This window comes from Drosophila montana, unplaced genomic scaffold (genome assembly GCF_035044405.1).
Source record: "Drosophila montana isolate Dmon_TW-CO22-7 unplaced genomic scaffold, ASM3504440v1 contig_3836_1, whole genome shotgun sequence".
Taxonomy (NCBI): Eukaryota; Metazoa; Arthropoda; class Insecta; order Diptera; family Drosophilidae; genus Drosophila; species Drosophila montana.
This window is the reverse complement of record NW_026998707.1, coordinates 33,166-49,167: the sequence shown is the minus strand read 5'-3', so window position 1 is coordinate 49,167 and position 16,002 is coordinate 33,166. Positions and strand designations below refer to the sequence as shown.

Here is a 16,002-nt window from a genome sequence, read left to right as displayed (position 1 = left end):
AACTTTAGCTTGTAATAGATTACAGGATGACATATCTTTATATGCAAAGCACAACTATAGCTCATTAACATACTATAATAGTTGAAAGTGAGACCATATCGAGGGAAGGTCGTTGATAAAAATAATAATTACGAGATTACTATCGGTTGCGTGTACCTCGTATTTAAGCCGGTGCTGTGCAGAATTTATAGCCCCATTTCAGTGGAAGAGGATGCTTCAAAAGGTGGTACATTGTGCGAAACGCGGCGGAATGTCAAAATGCCAACGCACATTCGGCTCCACAAAGTCTTGAGTCGCCTAAAAAGCCGATTCCGTGATCGGCCAAGGAGTCAGAGATCCAGCGCTTGTCATCGTTTCCGGCTCCTAAGTGATGGCAGCCTCGACCCATCTGAATGTAGTACCACATGCAGTCCACTATGGCCTTGAAGAGATTGACCTTAGGGTAAGCTAGCACACCGGTTTAAGCAGCCAGTCCATTTTAGCCAGCTTTGCCTTAGCTGAACTGCAGACCCTGATAACGTCGTCTTTCCACGTCGGTAGGTAACGCTTTCAGAGTGATTGATTCTCCTCCCGTCCAGTCACAGCCGGCGCAAGTGATCAGGCCGCAGCACAAACCTAGCGCGCCCAGTCTTCTCGAAAATGAGGCTGATATTTAATCGTGAAGCCAAGCACAAGCTCGATCCAAAACTTTATTAGCCCACCAGCCCGGATACTGCGGATAGTAAACTACGCTGGACCTGCTTAACTGTAAAAGCATCACATCAAATTTGTAGGGAACTAAGTGAAACTTAGAAATGCCAAGTTTGGGTATGATATTTTGATAAACAAAAATATTTTTCATACAATTTTTCAATTGGACCGATCGTTCTTATGGCAGCTATATGATATAGTTATCCGAAGTAAATAAGATTTTGCAAACATTTAGGGAGCATACTAAAACTTAAAATGCAATGTTTGGGTAAAATATCCTAATAAGCAAAAAAGTGTTCCTTACAAGTACTTAATCTTCGACCGATCGTTCCTGCGGCAGCTATATGATATAGAAGACCGATGTTAAGTTGCAGTTGTAGTGCAACTTATGAATGAAAAGTTTGGGTAAGATATATTGATTCACCTAGTCTGAAAGTGATTCAAATCCAACCCCATTTCCTCTCCTATTTATTCAAACAGAATAACTCTAGTATCTTCTGAATCAAAATGAAAGAGTGAGTCTGAGTCAACCTCCTACTTTAAGGTGATACCAACATTTGGTTTTTGACGGTAGAAACTTAATTTAAAAAGCATCACATTATATAATACACATACACAGCAGAACAGAAATTCGAAATTCAGAAATTCACCACCTTGCCAACGTTTTCTTTAAGAACTTTTGTGTTTTTTCGCCGATCATAATGCAATTTTCTGCAGTAAATCATTTTCTGCTATATAAGTATTATTCATATGTTCGCCAAAAGACAACAAGAAGCAACCTTAAATAAGGCCACATTTTGTGTGGGTTCCAATTGGAATTTAATCTTTTACTTATTGTTCGAACGTACTGTTTGTCAAACGTAGACCTAAAATGTTCTTCCAAAAAATAAACATAAAAAGTTAATTTCTTTCCATATAACTTCACATTTATCGTATAACGGTGTGGATGCAAAATAATAACAACTACAACTGTGGAAACCTGCAACGCGCTGTCGCTCCCGCTGCCGATGGCGCCAAACCTCCAACCCGCCACAGTGTAACAAACACTGATAACGGCATCATGGGCCCTGGTCCAAGCGCAACTGTGGCATTGCACAGCAACAACAACAACTTGGTGAATGAACCCGAAGTTGAGGATAGTCAGATCCACCCGAAGAGACCGAAACGAAAAATTAAGCTGCAGTCCCCTCCAGTCAGTCCTAAGCGCAAAAGCAATAAAGGCAACAAGAACAATTATATTATGGCTCGTAAGCCTCTTACCCTCTTCGACAACAGTGAGTATAACAATAAATTTCAGATTTTATCTAGCAGCGAAGACGACATTGATATGGAAATCAACCTTCCTGACTCTGACGACGGATCTGACGCATCCAATGAAACAACTTTAAATAGAACAGCTTGCTGTCATAACAATCTTAATATCTGCGATAATAATCTAGGAAACCTAGGAAAAATTCTAAAAGTCTCTCCCAAGAGTTAAAAGCTTGCCGCACCTCACAAATATGCTTGAAAAAGTCGTCGATCTCAAAAAATCAGAACATCAGTCTTTATGCCATCGAAAGCAACACTTTTAGGTCCATTCAGCGATTGTTTGACCACAGAGAAGAAAGACTATACAAAGTGGTCATTATAGGTCTTTATCATTCGATCACGAAATATGAGCTCAAAACTGAGTTAAAAAGTTGGGACATGAAGCAATTCATATCCACCGCCCCTAATAAATCGTACCACCAAAGAACCTATGAATTTGTTTTTTTTGAACCTCTCCCCAACAAAAAACAAAGCCGAGATTAAGGAAATAAAACTTCTTATTGGACGACGAGTTCATATTGCGGAAGCATGGAAAAAGCAAGGTAATATCCAGTGCCGGCGCTGCCAGCAATTTGGTCACACAGCTAATTTATGTCATAAAATAGCCCTTTGCATTACCTGTGGTGATGAACACCGATCCGAAGACAGCGTTAGACCATCTACGGCTAAAGCCACAGACGCAAAACTGCGGACTAGACCACCCGGCTAACTACAAAGGTTGCGTAGCGTGTCAAAATTATATGAAGAGCACTAACAGAAGGATAAAGACGCAAAACTCTGCAAATCAACCAAAGTCGATCGCCTCTCAAAAACAACGTTACACGGACAGGGTCGCTTCCCAAACTTCGCCTAGTCCTCCCACTAGAGACACCTTTTCTTATGCAGATGTCACTAGAGGCTATCAAAACTCACCCGAGAAGCAGCACTTCTTGCAGGAAAGGCAACAGGTACAGCACATACACCCACAAACGCAAGATGCATATCAACGTCAGCATCTCGACGATCAGCCAACTCAATGGCAAACTAGCCCATAAAAGGTGAATATGCAGGATACTCTATACGCTTCCATTAGTGCGTTAAATGAGACCATTAAAGGATGAATGGAAATGCAAACAAATGCTAAGCATGCAACCCCAAATAAGGGATTTGCTCGACGCGCGTAATCAACAATAAACTCTCTTAAGATAATAGTTTGGAACGCCAATGGCGCAAAGCAACTGTATTAATATAATATTTATCAGCTAAACCCGACTTCTTTGGAATTCACCTTCTAAACTTCATGGATGTTGCACCTACCCTGCCAATTATCCAACCGCCACTCATGGCAAATGTGGTACTGCCATCCTCATTAGAACCAACATACAACATTTTCCTACCCGACCAGTCTGCAAAAATGAGGTGCAAATGACCTCAGCTATAGTCACTACGGGCCTCGGCAATATAGAGGTGTGTTCTATTTACTGCCCTCCAACCTAGACTTGGCTGAGTGGCGACTTTGCAGACCTGTTAAGACATCTAGTCCGTATATTCCTTATCGGCGGTGATTGGAACGCCAAGCACAGGCTCTTCGGAGACCAGCGGTGCAACTAAATATTTAAGGAGCTTGCGACATTTGCCCTATCCTTAAATGTGGACGTGTTAGCTACAGGCTGTCCCACAAGATACCCATGCAGAGCTAATAACAACCCATGCTGTCTGGACTTCGAAATAGACAAGCGATTTGACATGAGTTCGGATCATCTCCCATTAATTGTCACACTCAACTCCGCTGCAACATACTTTTCTCCAGAAGGCAGAGAGGCTCATCGATCGCAACACAAATTCATAAGAGTTTACGCGATGCTTGAATGTCTCGATTTACCCCAACATGGAGGATATATTTACAAGCAAAGTTCGCAGAGCCGCTTTTGAAGCTCGCCACACTATCTCCAGGCCTCCTCAACTCGTTAATGCTACACTCCTGCTTCCCCTTGAACTGCGCCGCCTCCTGTCAAAGAACCGCAAGCTCCAAAAACTATTCATCAGCTCGCAGCATCCAGTCGACAAGACCAACTGGCACAGCGCAGACCATCACCTCAAGGAGGCGTTACGCTCACACCTTGCTGCCTTGTTTCACAATATGCGCGTCAACATGGATACCAGCATCGATGCCTCTTTCTCGCCGTGGAAAGCAAGCCGAAGTGCTAAAGCCGATCCGGCATGCCCCACTATGAGAGACATTAGGAATCTGCTTTCCGCTCCACTTTAGTTGGACATCCCCATGTCACCATTTACCTCGGCGGAATTCTCGAATATAATAAAGAAGCTTAGTTCCAAAAAAAACCCGGGACAAGACTTGGTCTGCAACAGAACATTGAAGGATCTTTCTGAGAACGCGCTGCGCTTCCTTGCGATAGTCTTCAACGCGATTTTAAGAGTGCAATACTTCCCGTCTTTGTGAAAGTTGGCCATTGTATCGATCCCCTTCGATTTCTAAGGTTTGGGAGCGACCGCTCGCCTGCCAGATGATGGTTGACGTGGAATCCCGTGGACTCATTCCTGACCAACAATTTGGACTTCGCGCGGGCCACTACCGAAGAACTACCCCGGGTAACAAACCAGATTCTTCAGGCGTTTAATTCAAAAGAGTACTACAATGCAGTCTTCATCGACATAGAGCAGGCCTTTGACCGGGTATGGCACCTGGGGCTCCTGACCAAAATCTTGTCTACCCTCACCCTACTTCGAACTCATGAAATCCTACCTGGAGGATTGATTATTCAGTGTCAAAGCGCGAACGGGACTATCAGCCATCTATCCAGTTATGGCAGGAGCAACCCAAGGTAGCGTTATCGACCATATCCTGATTTCATTATTTACAGCAGACATACCGGTCCCTGACGCGGACCACAGCAATCGCTTGGCCAGACCCCTGGCTAAAGCAACACCTATCCTGCTGCTCAAAAGGCACCACTTTGACCTTTTCCCACGAGGGAGTTCACGGCGCAGGAGGCGTCCAGTAGGTCACCTAAGGCCGTAATTCATTACGACTTATAACTTAGATTTTATATATCTAATTACTCTTAATACTGTTTATTGTACAAAAATGGCGACACCTAACTTGATTCTAAGCGCATTATAGGATACTCTGAGTACTTGTTAAAATAAAACTATATATAACTTTTTTGTTGTTTATTTTGACGGTATCGAAAAAAAAAAATACTCTGTGTATACAGTACGTATGTGTATTCTGTTTAGTACAGTACTAAGTGTCAAATATGGCGACTCTAGCTCTTATCACTTAAGAAATTTGCGCAAAAACAGGAATCCCTAATGGTTTTTTAAGAATTGAGGTTTCAAGCAACTTTTCAATGATTGAAAACAAACTCATTCTGTGTTTAAGATTTTAAATCTCTAGCTCTTAAAGGTTCTGACACCGACAAGTTCATTCATACGGACGGGCGGACATGCTGACAGATAGGAGGGCAGTAGGAAGGCCACACGCGCTCTTGCAAATCAAAATAATATCTGTCGTACAATTTTAAATTTTCCTATATATATTTATACATTATCAGTAAGAGTTTTATATTCATTTATCTTATATGTTTTTAATATCTTAAAATCATTGAAAATGGGTAAAAAGAGAATAATGATTTTGTGCAAATGAATGTAACAGGCAGCAAGAAGAATCCCCTCGCCAGTGTCGATCTGGCCATGTTCTTTGTCTGTCTCTCAGACTGCCTGTATGTATGAACGCGACTATCTCTGAATTCCTAATATCTAGACTAAAATTTTGAATTTAGGTTTTGAATTTTGTACAGATATCGAATACTTCCCTCTTTTGGTAACGCACTTCGTTCCCCACAAAATATAAATATAGCAACATTTTTAGATATATGGTCCCTTAAGATCGCACAATAAACAAAAATATAAATGGCGAAAGAATTTCCCATAGTGTGTGACTAGGAAAAGAACCAGCGCAGCCGCAGTTCGGCGTGAGGTTCAGGGAATCTCAAAGTGGGCTACTCCCGCCTAGAGCCCTCTTACATGTTTGTAATATATTTTTAAAGTTCTTGAATTAAAAAAAAATGGAAGTCAAAATAGCAAACGACAAAATAATTGTCCATTTATTAGTTCCTATAACTAATTGTGAAAATTCTTCTCATATAGCCGGTGTAGAAGTGTTACACACAATACAGGAACGTGATCGGTAATGTTTACCAACGACGTGGATGCGACTCCAGGGAATTTACTCACGACATTGTCGCTGTTAACGACCTTGGTGGCATTTACCAACACTGTGTGGTCGAAGGAAAGTGCCCGCATCAGTTTCCTCTGTACCATCATCGAAGCATTTAGCGGGACGATTGTTGACGATGATCACCCCGATGTCACCCCCGTCTTCGAAAATCGTAATGTGTTCCAGGTGGGTGCGCTGATATTGGGAATGGGCGACGCTTTCTTTATGTAAGCCACGAGCGCAGGTGTCGCTTGGCGAAGTTCGCTAAACGTTGAATAGGTTGTTGGGACGCAATTTGTGACAGCTAGGGTATTACCCTAATGACACTCCGCTAAGATGCTATTTGTGATTTGGAAATTGTGATTGAGTTCTATGGGGAATATTTGGATTTGTTTGCATATGAACTTAGTTTCAGGGACATCTTTGAGTTGTTCATTTAGAATAGACTTCAAATCAGCGTGATCTAAGATGGTTGGATATTTATTATCTATGCCTTAGAAAGAGTTATTGGGAGCATGAGGTTCTGAACTTCGGCAATTGGCATTCTGCTTTAGGGCAAAAGTCTTTTGGTGCTAATCACCACCTGCCCATTATTTGACTCTTTGAGTTTTGACTCGGACCACATAATTTTTTCGAAATCGGAGACATCAAAGGTGCCTGCCACGATTTTTAGTGCTGTGCCCAAAAAGTCTAAGCTTCTCGCCAACCTGTTGTAACGCGGAGAACAATTTTGTTATGAGTTCGATATCTATGTCGAAGAGTTTTCGCATATGAGACTGTGAAAACAAGTCTGACAAGTCTCATCCGCGCCTTACAAAATCATGCTGGCTCCACGCTAATAAATCGCCGTCTACAATTGGAATGTAATCGGAGTGGGAATAGTCAGTAATACGAGCATTATTAACTGAGAGAAATATAAGTACCACGGGTATAAGGGTATTTATCTCAATATGTCCTTGTGGACCACTCTCCAGTTAATTAAGACTGCGGACCACGACTGCCGCGACTTTTTGTTGATTAACTTTGTCATTTTGGGAAAATAGTAATTGGGAAAATAATAGTAATGACAATGACCTGGGTCACATTCTCTTGAGCGTTGTGAGAAAATCACGCAACTCGCTATTTTCGAAAATGTCCGACACGATGTTTTTACTGTGGCTAGTGGCCAGAAGGTCACAATGAAGTGCGCTTACTATATCTGGGTTAACCACTGCTTTTACTTCATTTAGCACTGGCTCTTTGTCACTGAACTATATTATATGGTGTGTCTTGTTGCCGAACAGAATGAAGTTGCGGTTGAAGGGAGAAACGGGCTTCTTCTAAAATTATTTGATTTCTGAAACATCTCAACGGCTTTTCCGTTGTCCCTACCGTATAGGTCAGGGACAGTTCACTGTGGATAGTGGCTGCATCAGAAGTTTCACACTGGTTTTCTAACACGTTGACGTTTTGTAACGACAAGGCACCAGCGACATGATTTTCCTTCCTTGTAGAAAATCTTAGCATTGAACTTATCAACACAAGCTTTCCAACGATTAATTTTTGCGTTGGCGTTCTTTTCTGAGACAACAAATGTCAAGGGTTGATGGTCAGTGTAAATGTTTATATTTTTTCTTTAATGACGAAGCTATGCTAAGGCCCAAACGATAGCTAACAGTTCTCTCTTATTGGTTGCGTATTTCGTTTCACTGTCCTTCAATGTTCCAGATATCATGGTAACAGGGAAATTATTTTGAGAAAGTCGGTCGTTAGATCGAGCGGTTATGTTTCGAATGTATGACGTTGGGGTTCATTGAATTCTATGAGAATTCGTTTAGATCGGTGTTTACAAACTAGCCCGTTTTTTACCTTGAGGATACTTGAGAGCGGCTTTGCAATGGAAGCGAAGTCGAAGAATTCAACGATAGTCCAAAAACCTCGACTTTTCTTGAGCCAATCTCTTGTTTGCACCGATTTGGCTATTTAAGACCCAGTCGAAGTGTTCGATGTCATCTTTCTCGAAAATAATTACATCGTCGAAGTAGACATGGCATGCCTTGCGGATTTGTTCGCGCAGAACGTCATCAATAGCGCTCCTTCGTTTTTGAGTCCAAATGGAATTCGACAAAACTCATACTTTCCTCCGTTAACGGAAAATGAGGTCTTCTCTCTATGGCATTCTGCTAGCAGATGATGATAGCCGAATTTTATATCCAGCGTTGTGAAACATCTGGCTTTCCCTAGACTTTTTAAAATAATATAAATATCTGGCATCGGTTACTTCTCTTTAATAGTCCTTGCTTTTAGTTTACAAAAGTCTATAACCATCCGCAAAGAATATGCTTAACATTATTAACTTTGGTAAAGCGTACATTTTTGCATCTTCGGTATTGAATCTTTTCTGATACATTCCCAAATTTGATTTCAATGACATTTAAGCTAACATAGGCGTCTATCTGCGTTAGCAGATCTAGCTAGTGAGTTTAACAAGAAAAATGGGCTGCTTATGCTAAATGCTTTTAACAAGCATTTGTGTGATATTATTTGATCCAGAAATGCAATGGAATCTACGGAGACTAAGTTTATATCATTTTTGGACGCACCCGCAACGATTAGGAATTTCAAGGTTACTCCCGCTACATTTCGCTGCACGAACAGCAGCAGGGACCCTTCACCGAAAAATTAATATCATCACTTATTCTTGAGCAACTTGGTTTACCCTTTGCCTCCTTTGCCCGGAGACCCGCTCTGAAGTATTTGCTCTTTTTCGTGAACGCACATTTAAGTTCTGCATCCCCGAACATTGTTTTTGCTGATGGACAGCCCACTGCCTGAACCTTGAAACGGAAACGTCTACATCCATTAGCACCGAGGATTTTGTTTCACGTTTCTTGTGTCTTTAGAATTGCTCGGCTTGGCGCTGATCGCCGTGTTGGATATTGAAGGAACGGCGCTTACCCTGTCCGTAGTGGACCCTGTTCTTTTGTTCATACTGTCTAGACTGATGTTGGTTCCTACAACGCTGCTCAGATTTATTAGCCTTCTCCTCAAGGCTTCTGTCATAATTCTCTGCGAAGTGGTATATGTCATGGATTGCTTCGATTTTCTGGGCTAATACCAAGGCGGACGGCAAATCGAGGGGATGCGCCGCAAACAGCACATCTGCCAGGTTTTTCCTAAGTCCCATAACTGGGCTAAACATAAAAAAAGTGAAGTTAAGTGACCGAACTGGATTTTCTGCACACCAACCATGAAATCATAAAAAACACTGGCTCGCGTCAAACGCACACCAATAGCAAAGTTTTTTGTTTTGCGAGGAAAGAAATGCAACCGAAATTTGGAAAAAATTTATATTATTTGTGCCCATTGTTGCTTGTGCGGATACATACACACACTAACATTTAAACGATCTATAGACATTATAGAGAGAATTGAGAGCAATGAGCCAAAGCCGCTTCCTGAAGTGGGAGAGAAATAAAAACATCGATGCCGTTCTATCACACAAAGCATATGGCTTTCTTACATTCTTGTTCTCTGAGCAAGCGAGCGAGTCTTTGACCCGAACAAAAACGAAGTCGACGGGTGATCAGAACTGAAGGAAATCAATGGCTACCAACATTTGTACTAGCTGTCCCATCTGGATGTTGTACAATCATTTCTAATAAATATTACATTTCAGAAATATTTCCAACTAGCTTAGTTTTCACCCGTAAAAAATTTAATTTGCCCGTACTATCTTGACTGCAACTTCTATTTCAAAATATATACATGATCCACCGTATAAAGAATTTGGTTGGAATCAACGGTTTCCGCCCATGCAAGTCTTGTGGGTAAAATCTTGAAGCCGAAAAACAAACTTTCGTTTATTAAACCTTTGACCTGCATTATCCATCCGAGAGCGGTTAATACCGCGGAAAGCGAATCAAATAAATTGTAAAAAGATCTCTGAAAATGAGCATACAGCCGATCCGATGGTAAGCAAAAAAAGTTGCATGCCACAGTTTCCGCTAAATTTTCACAGTTGCGTAGGATGTCCAAAATTGCTGAGATACCTATTCATTTAGTTTTTATGTAGTATTTTCAAATTAAGTTTGAGGCCGACGAGACGTATTTATCTTCCCAAGGGGGATTTTTCGAAAATTGTGATACACCTATCAAATGAATTTTTACAAAGGCACCAAATCTGTGCCTCTCATTTCCACTGAGGGATGAAATTACCAAAAAGTGTAAGATACCCCTCAAATAATTTTGAGCAAAGATCTTTGAAAATGAGTTTGTGGCCGATCGAAAAAGTTTTATGCAAACATTTTTCGGGAATTTGCTACACTTGCGCACATTTCATTACATAAGGTAAATACTTTGTGCTTTCGTGATTTACTTGTGTAAATGGGTGTAAATACCATAAAAATATGTTTTTTTTATTATTTTGGGGGGTATGGGGGAACGTATCTAAGAAGTTACATTTTATCGATCTGTGTATACTTTACGAGAGTCTTCATATCAAATTTTGTGCCTCTACCTCTGCTATGTGCTCAAAACGGGATTTCGATATCGATTTAATCAATTGCTTGGAAACGAGGAAGTTTTCGATGATTTGAAGCAAATTTCGTACGGGTGCAAAACGAGAAGCTCCGTTCAAAATTATAATCTAGATCGACGCGTTTATACATACGATGGGACGGAAGGACGTACGGACGAACATCCCTAGATCGACTCGCGTTTTGAAAACTTAGCAAGAATATATATACTTTATGGGGCCGCAGTAACTATATTCGGCCTTTTACAGACAGTTGCACAAAAGCATTATACCCCATAAATCTATTTTCAAGGGTTCAGGGTATTAAAAGGTTTTCGGGCTTTGCAAATCTCATGAAAATACCCCATAGAAGGGTATACAAATATATTAATAAGTACACGTATATCTTTACTTTACACATGCGCTCCACACTACCCTTCGTTATATAAATAAACATACATATGATGTAATTGTACTCTTGGTATGCATGTAAAATATATGCATGACAACGCCCCAAATTTAATACGATGTCAGTGCTTAAGAGCTTAAGGTTTGACCACTAACCATAGATAAGTCAAACAGCAAAATTATCGAAACACGATAAATTGATGATGCGAGTGAACCCCATGGGTGCTTGCGATCATTCTGTTATGCCACGACAAACGTCGTGATCTACTTTTGCGCATATCCACACAAAACAAACATATGCATGTTTGTAGATCTCGGGGTTTTTTGAGAACCTATGCAGGGAGAATGAGATGCAAACAAGAGCGCGAACCAATGAGTGAACGCGAAGGACAATCTGCACATGCATACACACATATGTCTTTGGGCTGCAAGGATTTAAAACTAACATACATATATTAAGAAAAATCATCACCGCAGCGTCGTTGCGTTCGGCTTTCGAGGACGCCGTTCGGCTGCCACTCTCAGCAGTCTTACTCTCTTTGGGCACAACAAAATGGTCGCAAGCACCCGTGGGGTTCAATCGCATCAATTTTTCGTGTTTCGATTATTTTGCTCTTTGACGTATCTATGTATTGTATGGTTAGTGCTTTGACGCTAGGATAATAAACAAAATTTATCAAAAACGTAAATGTTGTGATGTTATTGACGTGTTTTACATACCTGTCGAATATGTTGCCGATTTTGGTAGATTAACTACGTCTCGTCGAAACGTCGATAGATTCTGTGTAAACCTAAGAATTGTATAGAAAATAATGATTAAAACTTGCGAACTTAATATACCGTGTTAGGCGATATTTCAGCAGCTGTAAGTTTTTATTTGAAAACCGCCATGTGTACATAAAGAGGTGTACTTCTGTAAGTGTAAGAACTTTCGTGGCCATATGGACGAAGGATCGAACAGAAAAGTGAACATTTCGAAATGTACACTGTTAAATAAAGTTCCGCTCAGTCTTCGACCATCTCTAGCATCGATCAGACATCTTGTCCTCCAGTTAAATGTGTTTTTTATCTATTATGGAATTGTTTCGTGTCTTATCACTTTTAGTTTGCCTTCCTTTGTGCAACATGATTTCCACCTAGAAAAACCTCTAAAATCCCTAGTCGCCAAATCCATCTTGAAGAAACGATAACAGCCCTCAAAACGTGAAATGAAATTCACTGAACTAACACCAACTACAGCAGAAAATCCAGAATTTATCATTATCGCCATTTATAATTGTACAAAAATATCAGAAAGAAAATTTTTAACCAATTCATAAACTAACCTCAACTTTACTTTAAATTAATAAGTGACCTCTAATTCTTTTTCAGCTCTTATTTACCGCAAATATTGTCCCTTTATATTTTCTAAAAAATTGTCTCTCATTATAAAAATGAAACACAAACTGGTATTCCAACAATTACCTAAACTACTAGTAGATAGCAATAATAAATATAGGAATTTAATAAAATATTATATTCCTGTCTATTTACGCAATATATACATGAAAGTGATTATCTCGAAGGTTACGTTACCTAAACGCAATCTAGCACTGAGAAAACTCTTTAAATATTAATTTTTAATATTAAATTAAGTCGACTGCAAAATATTTATGTCAGAGTGTAAAAAATTGTTCTTCTACAACCGACATAAATTTCTTTGCAGACAGTATTTCAACAGTTATCAGAGCGTCCGATATGTGTGAATCCTTCAAACGATTATATTATATTATATTATATTGGTGGAAGAACAATTATATTGTGTACCCAAGACCTTCAAGCACAAACGGAAAAGATCATTCTAGCACAAACTTCAACAACCAGAATCTCATGATCAATGATTTTTGTTTGCTATCCACCGAGCCCGTTTCACAAATAATAAGCAAACCTAAAAATAAGTGCCCCATTTTAAAAATAAGGGTTCAGTTAAAAAAAAATGTTTTTGTAAGTAATTTTCTGTTATTAGCAAGTAAATATCAAGTTACATTCTTATTGAACCTATGTATGTAATTACAATTTCTCTCAGAGAGAGTTTGTTATTAGAGACTGCTTAAATTATCTCTTTTTATGTGTATTCATTATTAATTAATTTACTTGTGCATCGCACACGCACAAATTTATGTTATTGCTTATCGACCCAAACAAGAATATTTTACAATTACTTGATCTATTGTTCTGCAGTTTTTGCTTGCTTTGCGCACTCGAATTCTATTTATTTTTGGTTTGCCCTCCGTAGTCATGGTGTGCCGTAAAACATTGCACATTCAAGCAAGCTGACCATTCTACATTGCGCCATTATGTTAATTGCCTTGAAAACTTGTATAAAGTCTATCAAAGAAAGAATTAAATGGTTTCCGGCCATGTTAGTCCTGTGGTGAGAAACGTAAATTAAACATTTGACCCCTACCTTTACCAAGAGCGGTAACTTTTGCGAAAAACATATTAAGTACATTTGAGTACATGAGTACATTATAAAATGAGTTTGAAGCTGATCCGATGGTAAACCAAAAATTGTGCGCCAAATTTCCACAGTTGCGGGTGAAATTTTCAATATCGCTAAGACACGAAATCATTCAGATTTAATGTAGTGCTTTGAAAAAAATTGGATTCCAATCGGACAAAATTTAAAATCTTACGACCTTTAACCCGAATTCAAGAATTGTTTCAAATGAATTTTCACATCAGTGAAAATGATTTTGAATGCGACAACCATTTTTTTTTCTTCCAATGTGCCGCATTTTTGGATTGAATTTCGAAAATCGCTGAAAAATGTTTTTATTAAGTTTTAATGAAGAGCTTTGAAAATAAGTTTGAAGCTGTTTGGACCAAAACTAAGGCTTGCCCCAAAAACTCTGACTCGAAACTCTGACAAACGTGTGAAAAAGTTTCAAATTAATTTTGATAGAGATTCTTAAAAATTAATTTGAACGCGAAACATTACCCATCAAACTCTTGGCCCCCATTTTCACTAAGGAAGGACGGATTTTTAGAAAAGCGGGAAACACCCCTCGAAAGAATTTGAACAAAGATCTTTGAAGTCAACCAGTTTTGTATACAAGGTTAAAATGTGCAAGCATTACTCGGAATTATTGCGAAAAGATCGCCGAAATTGCCAAAAAGGGCTGCGGCGGCTTGCGCTGCCCAGTATATATGGACAATCAAATTGATTTCTCCAAAAAGTAAATTTTGTGAGAAACCTCTCGAGTTACTTTGACTCTATCCATAAGTTGCAAATTAAAAATTTTCATCTCCACCTAATCGACGGTCAGTCTCAATTTTTTACTTAGCCTTCTAAATCTGCACAAACATCCTCGCCGCTTTTGGACGTGCTATGAAACATCCCCAATGTAGCCGTTATCGCCTTCTCCAAGGGATTGTCAAAATATCACCCCTATGGTGTGAGAGATGCATATAGACCCTGTTTTGGAACCTGCCACGATCAACGAAACTGGAGCACCGTTAGTTTCTGGCTGCTGAGATAGATCCGCGCGCAATCTAGCCCATAATGCAAGCAGGAATCTTCATCCCCAACAACTCCTGCGCCGTTTCTTCTTGCACATCGTTAGCAAATCTTTGTACTCCGACTATTTAGCCAATGTTACGCTAACGGATCTATTTCAAAATTATATATCTCGATTCGTCATGAAATATCATCTCACAAAATAAATGATTATTATGATTCTCTCCCAATTTTTTGTGATCCTAAATGAAATGTAATTAAGATACTCTAATCGGTAGCCTTTTCAAGCATCCAATGCAGCTCGCTCTACGAGCACGTTTGCTTTAGAAGTATAAAAATTAATTTAACAAATAAAACGAGTTTCCTCAATTGGACTCGAACTCGTAACCAATCGAACTACTTGCCACCGACTCTATTCTACTCAACAAAAATTAATTTTTAATGCAATAATAGCGAGTTGAAACAGCAGCGCATTGCACACAATACAATACAAAAACAATTGCAAAGCTGGTAATATACACCCAACTCTGTTTTTACTCTATTTTGAAATAACACGGTTTGCAAATTAGAAAATTATATCTTTTTTATGTGCATTTTTCGTAATAGCAAGAATTAATAAAAAATAAATTAAAAAAACGTGGTGGAGAAAAACAATTTGAAAGACACTCAATCTCAATAGTTTCAACTGCCATTCAAATCAGCAGTTTTTATTGCGGACACTCACAAACTAACTAACGATTTGATGGAAGTTGATGATAAAGAAGACATCAATAATGACAGAGTTGAAGGTGAAGTTCAGATATTAACAGATAACTCAGTTCGTGATAACATTCGTTTTTCTCTTTGAAGCGAACAGACGATTTTTTATTTGTGCGCTCTGTTCGGATTTTAATTTTAATAAAACACCGGCATTTTAACATCTCTATTTAAAAGTATTTATTAAATCTGTTTGCCTTCTCGCTTTATTTTTGCTTTGTCATAAGTGCCGTGACCATAGCGCAGAATATGCATCGTCTGCCTATTCTGCCGAATACCATTCCTTTGTCTTACGATTTATATATGCTTAATGTATGTATATGCTTTGAGTGTATGCATATATACATGCTCCCGCTCTGCCGCTGTTCTCAGCGACTGAGACTTATATAAAAAACTCGAATGTTAGACTTAAGAACAAACATATAACTGAACGAGACATCAGTCGAAAAAATATCATCAACGTCTTAGGGCGTATACCAATAAACGATTAATTAAAGGAAAACAGTGGTTTGCCGTTTGTGTTTAAAAAAATGAACAGAAATTAAAATGATGAAATTGTTGTAAAAAAATAAAATTTTTTAAAAAAAATAATTAAAATAAATTAATAATAATGCATAATGAGAT

The 16,002-nt window shown here is 39.1% G+C and overlaps 1 protein-coding gene across 1 annotated transcript in view; it reads right to left on the bottom strand.

Moving 5' to 3' along the window:
* Positions 1 to 16,002, bottom strand: part of LOC135438052 (ran-binding protein 16-like) — a 64,488-nt gene that overhangs the window by 38,673 nt on the left and 9,813 nt on the right. Inside the window, exon 3 of the mRNA XM_064696177.1 lies at positions 11,844 to 11,914. Coding sequence (XP_064552247.1) covers positions 11,844 to 11,914 — 71 coding nt within the window. The remainder of the gene's footprint in view (positions 1 to 11,843; positions 11,915 to 16,002) is intronic.